Raw genomic sequence first — 4,338 nt, 5'->3', positions numbered from 1 at the left:
ATATATTTAAGGCAAAGCTGCGAAGGATCTTTATGTTTCAGTTGGTGCCTTTTGACAGCATAACTGTATTTAGTTTCAAATTCGCAGTCGTTACACTTGTACATTTGAACCTGCAAAGGATCTTTATGTTTTAGTTGGTGTTTTTTGATATTACTTTTGTATTTAGTTTCATAATTGCAGTCGTTACACCTGTACATTTGAACCTTCAAACCTTCTTTATGCTTCAACAAATGCTTCCCAAATAATTTCTTATTTTGAATTTCATACTCACACGATTCACATTTATACGTTTTCCAATTGTTCTCGTGTCCCGCACAGTGTGCCGTAAAACGGATCTTACTTCCAGTTTCGTAAATACATTTATCACATTTGTACAACACTTTGTGCTCCTGCTTGGTTTTCATTTCTGATCCATTCTCACGTTTACATCCACCCTCTTCTTCATCTTTACAGACACTCTCTTGTAATGGTATGATATCAAAGCTCTGCAGTGGCGTGTTGCTAAAAAATTGCACATACAGGGTATTTTTAAAAAATCAAGTTTTAATTTTTACGAGTTATAGGTGACACATGCTAAAATGTTGCGTTCTACAGAAAATGACAATAAATGGGCATATTTACATTTGAAGTTAATGAGATGTAAGATGTGAGATGTATAATAAGTAATTATACTATATTTCAATAATGGTATTTGCGAGATGCTATCTATAAAGTCTCACAATAACTCCATCGATAAAAAGTCGCGATACGGATAATTTGAGTACAATCTACAATGGCATTATTAATAAATTTATTATAATTCGAATTATTCTCCAATATTGTTTGTATGTATGTACAACATGGGTATGTGTCTTTATGCTGTTGGTATTGTCATGCTATTGTCTGATGTATAATTATTTATTATTTATCATTATTATGATCATCCGCCTGTAAAATATTTTCCAAATTATTCATATTTTGTGTGACATTTTAGGCAATTGTTTTTTCTCTGCAAGCTGGCAGAAATTCCAGATTTTGCCGGAGGTCCGATACATGAGGAGCAATCGAAGTTACTATCGGGAAATATATATGGATTTTCTGTATCCCCTGATACCAAAAAAATTTGTCTAAGAAAACTCATTGAAGGAAATAAAATGTGGATTGTAGTAGTTTTTTTTTAGTATTCATCTTTGTCAAAAGGTATGAAACAAAAAATACAAAATTCTTCTTTGAATGTGTTTTTGTATTAATTATATTTAGCTAAATCATTTCCAGTTTTTATTTTGAATAACTATTTATTACTAGCTGTTATTGCTCTGGTATACTCGATATCAGCTAGGGCATGTAGCTCATAAAATAGTCATTTCCTGCAATATCAACAGTTAAGATGCTTTGGCATCCCTAGATTTCTGGTATCGTAGAATATTGTTTGACTTCATTTGATAAGAATTTTTAGATGTTTTTTTAATTTGAATCAAGTCAATTACCTTAAAGTAGCGTAAACATTAATTTTCCCTAAGAAGGATTTAAAGAGTATAAATCAGGCTAAACTGGTTTTTCTTCTTGCAATCCGCTTACATAATCACTAATCGTTTCGTAACTTCGTGAGAAATTTCTATTTCTGGCCAGACAAACAAAATTTGAAGGAATAAAATCTAGTATAGCATTCTTTGTACCATATCTGATTCAAAGTCATAATGATAGTTTTACAATGATTTTAAATTTTTTTCCACTAACTTTTAATGATATGATAAAAATTTGTACAGTATACAGTTTATAACCGACAAAATCCCATAATTTGTTACAATTAATTTATCATCAGATGGTATGGTACATTTTTAATCATATAAATCACGACGGTGTCAGGACGACGAGCTGCCATTTTTTAAATTAATGTTAGAACAGTCTTATCTTACCTCCTTTCATCTTCCGATTTTATGTCGATACTTTCGGCTTTGATTGACATTTTCATCTCGTTAATATTGAATTCCTTGTCCAAGTTTTCAGTCTTAATGAATAAATCAAGTGGGGACGTATCTATTGGATGTTTTGCGGCCGAAGATTCAAAAGTATTATTAATTTGTTCCTCTACCTCTAAGCAATCTTTAAGGAAACTGTTGTGAGTACACAGAGAATCCAAGCATGGCTTACATGCAACGGGATCTTTGACGATGCTTATAATCTGCAAAGTATAGTTTTTTAAAGAGAAAAAGTATTTAATATCATTGATACCATTTCAGGAGCCAATTTCTCAATAGCTTCAAGTTCCTCTTCACGTATGCACCTAAACTCCCTTTCTACTGGGTGCAGACACAATCGACATATTTTCTGACTGCAAACTAATCCACTTTTCTTTTCCTGCATGTATACTTCTCTTAAGTCAAGCTGTAATGCTTTCTCGCTATCCGCATAAAGCATAATTGTGTTATCGGTATTCAGACATGTCGATTTAAATTCTGACGCAGCATTTAATTTTCTTCTGCAAACGTTACATATAACCTCTTTGCTCCCGCTATCAATTTTCTGAAAAATATGCAACTTTAACCAAAAAGAAAATAACTGTGGCGTAAAATAACAATTAAACACTAAAAGGTGCCTTATGGTTGGTTTATAAAAAAGTATTAGTCCTAACTTAGTCTTAGTCTTAGTATTAACCTTTACACTAATCTTAGTATTAGTCCTAAGAATAGGTACACGTTTATAAAAACAATGTGTGGTCCTAATTTTATTAAGATTAACCAATGAGCGATTCGACTACGCGCATGGCTAGTAATATCACAGCATAATACTTGTTTATTATTCTGTGGTAATGTTATTTTATTTGTTTTGTTGGTGAGTGAAAAGAAAAATATAACCTATTACTATGGTAATGGCGTATTGGCGACCACCATAGACAAAGACAGGAGGCCACTATGCTACGAAATGCAATACTTGTGCATGCGCACTTCTCAGATCTTAGTCTTAATCCTAGAAAAATTAAAAGATGCGAACTTTCAAGGTCATGTCTTAAGACCTCCTTACGACTAGGGATTTTTATAAACCGATACATTACATTCTGTACATTTAACTTTTTAGGACTAAGATTAAGGTTAAGTTACGGCTAAGTTAGGACTAATACTTTTTTATAAACCAACCATTACACTTGACACTGTTAAGACGTAATCTAAATATATTTCACTGACTTACCAAGTTCAGCAAAAGACCATCTAGAATATCTCTAATAACGTCGTCTATCACTTCAAAACTTTCATCGGTTATATATTTAAGGCAAAGCCTACAAGAAGTTTTCTTAATATCACTCATTGCTCTGCAACAATCTTATTTTGAGTATAAAAATTACTCAGAGACAAAATTATAATGCCGTCACTTCTAACAGTTCTAACCTTCTTGGTTTCAAATGACAGCACAGAGCATGGACACTAGAGCTGTAAGAAATCGTTACTATTCGTTATTCGAGTACTCGTTACTCGACACGATCCGAAGTAACGATTACTAAAAAAATTACGTTATCGTTACTTCACTACTCGAGTACTCGATTTTTGAAAGAGATGTAGTAGGAGTAGGTGTAGATCCGAATACCGAACAGCTATCGCCGAATCCACTGGTAAAAACGAAACTGACCACTGCAACAAAAATGAACTCTGCTCCATCATTAGCGAGATCTTGAATTTAAAAATTGTACAGATTACTACAATATATCTAAACGTGAAATTCAAATATTGTAGAATGCTACACTACACTGAGTCTGAAAATTTCCTGTATATCACCGAAATACAAGCTGAAAATCAAATGATTTACTTTTGATAATTTAAACACTTTAATGCTGCGTAACATAAGTTTTTAAATCGAAATTTGTAGGTAGTAGTACCGATTACCTAACCTGCATACAAGACAAGTAACTTCGGATCTCAAACCGTTATAATCCGACTGCTGCAGTACTCGTACTACCCGTACAGCACCTTTTGAACTTTGATTACATGAATAACTAAACCGAAGTAACGATTACTGTATGAAAAAGTAACGAGTAGTTACAAGTACCGAAATGTAACTGAATTTTACAGCTGTAATAGACACAACTTAAACTCTCTTTTGAGAAGGAACAGGTTCCAGGTAGAGATGGGTAGTATCCGTATGATTCGTATAAACGATACGAATCTTTGTTGGGAGTCCCCTGGCTGCTAACCTTTTCTGTTTAAGAGACCTCCAGGATCAAGAAACGAATACGACACACACACGCACACGCACACATACCCTCCTTACCTCTCCCCTCCCGCGCTAGCCTAAAAGCCACCTTAGCAAAACGCATCCCAGGCTGCATAGCCGCACTACCCTACCCAACCATACCACACATAAACATGA

General features: G+C 33.7%; 1 protein-coding gene across 1 annotated transcript; it reads right to left on the bottom strand.

Moving 5' to 3' along the window:
- Positions 1-195: 195 nt before the first annotated feature.
- Positions 196-3,430, bottom strand: LOC111692839 (the record flags this gene model as incomplete). Its single annotated transcript, XM_023456963.1, has 4 exons — positions 3,166-3,430; positions 2,212-2,502; positions 1,896-2,161; positions 196-501 (listed from the first exon to the last, which is right to left on the bottom strand). Coding segments are annotated over exons 1-4 (980 nt in total), but the record flags the coding sequence as incomplete, so codon positions are not given.
- Between the last annotated feature and the right edge of the window lie 908 nt (positions 3,431-4,338).

The sequence above is a fragment of the Anoplophora glabripennis genome, unplaced genomic scaffold, assembly GCF_000390285.2.
Source record: "Anoplophora glabripennis isolate ALB-LARVAE unplaced genomic scaffold, Agla_2.0 scaffold4032, whole genome shotgun sequence".
Taxonomy (NCBI): Eukaryota; Metazoa; Arthropoda; class Insecta; order Coleoptera; family Cerambycidae; genus Anoplophora; species Anoplophora glabripennis.
This window is presented reverse-complemented; position numbering and strand designations above follow the sequence as displayed.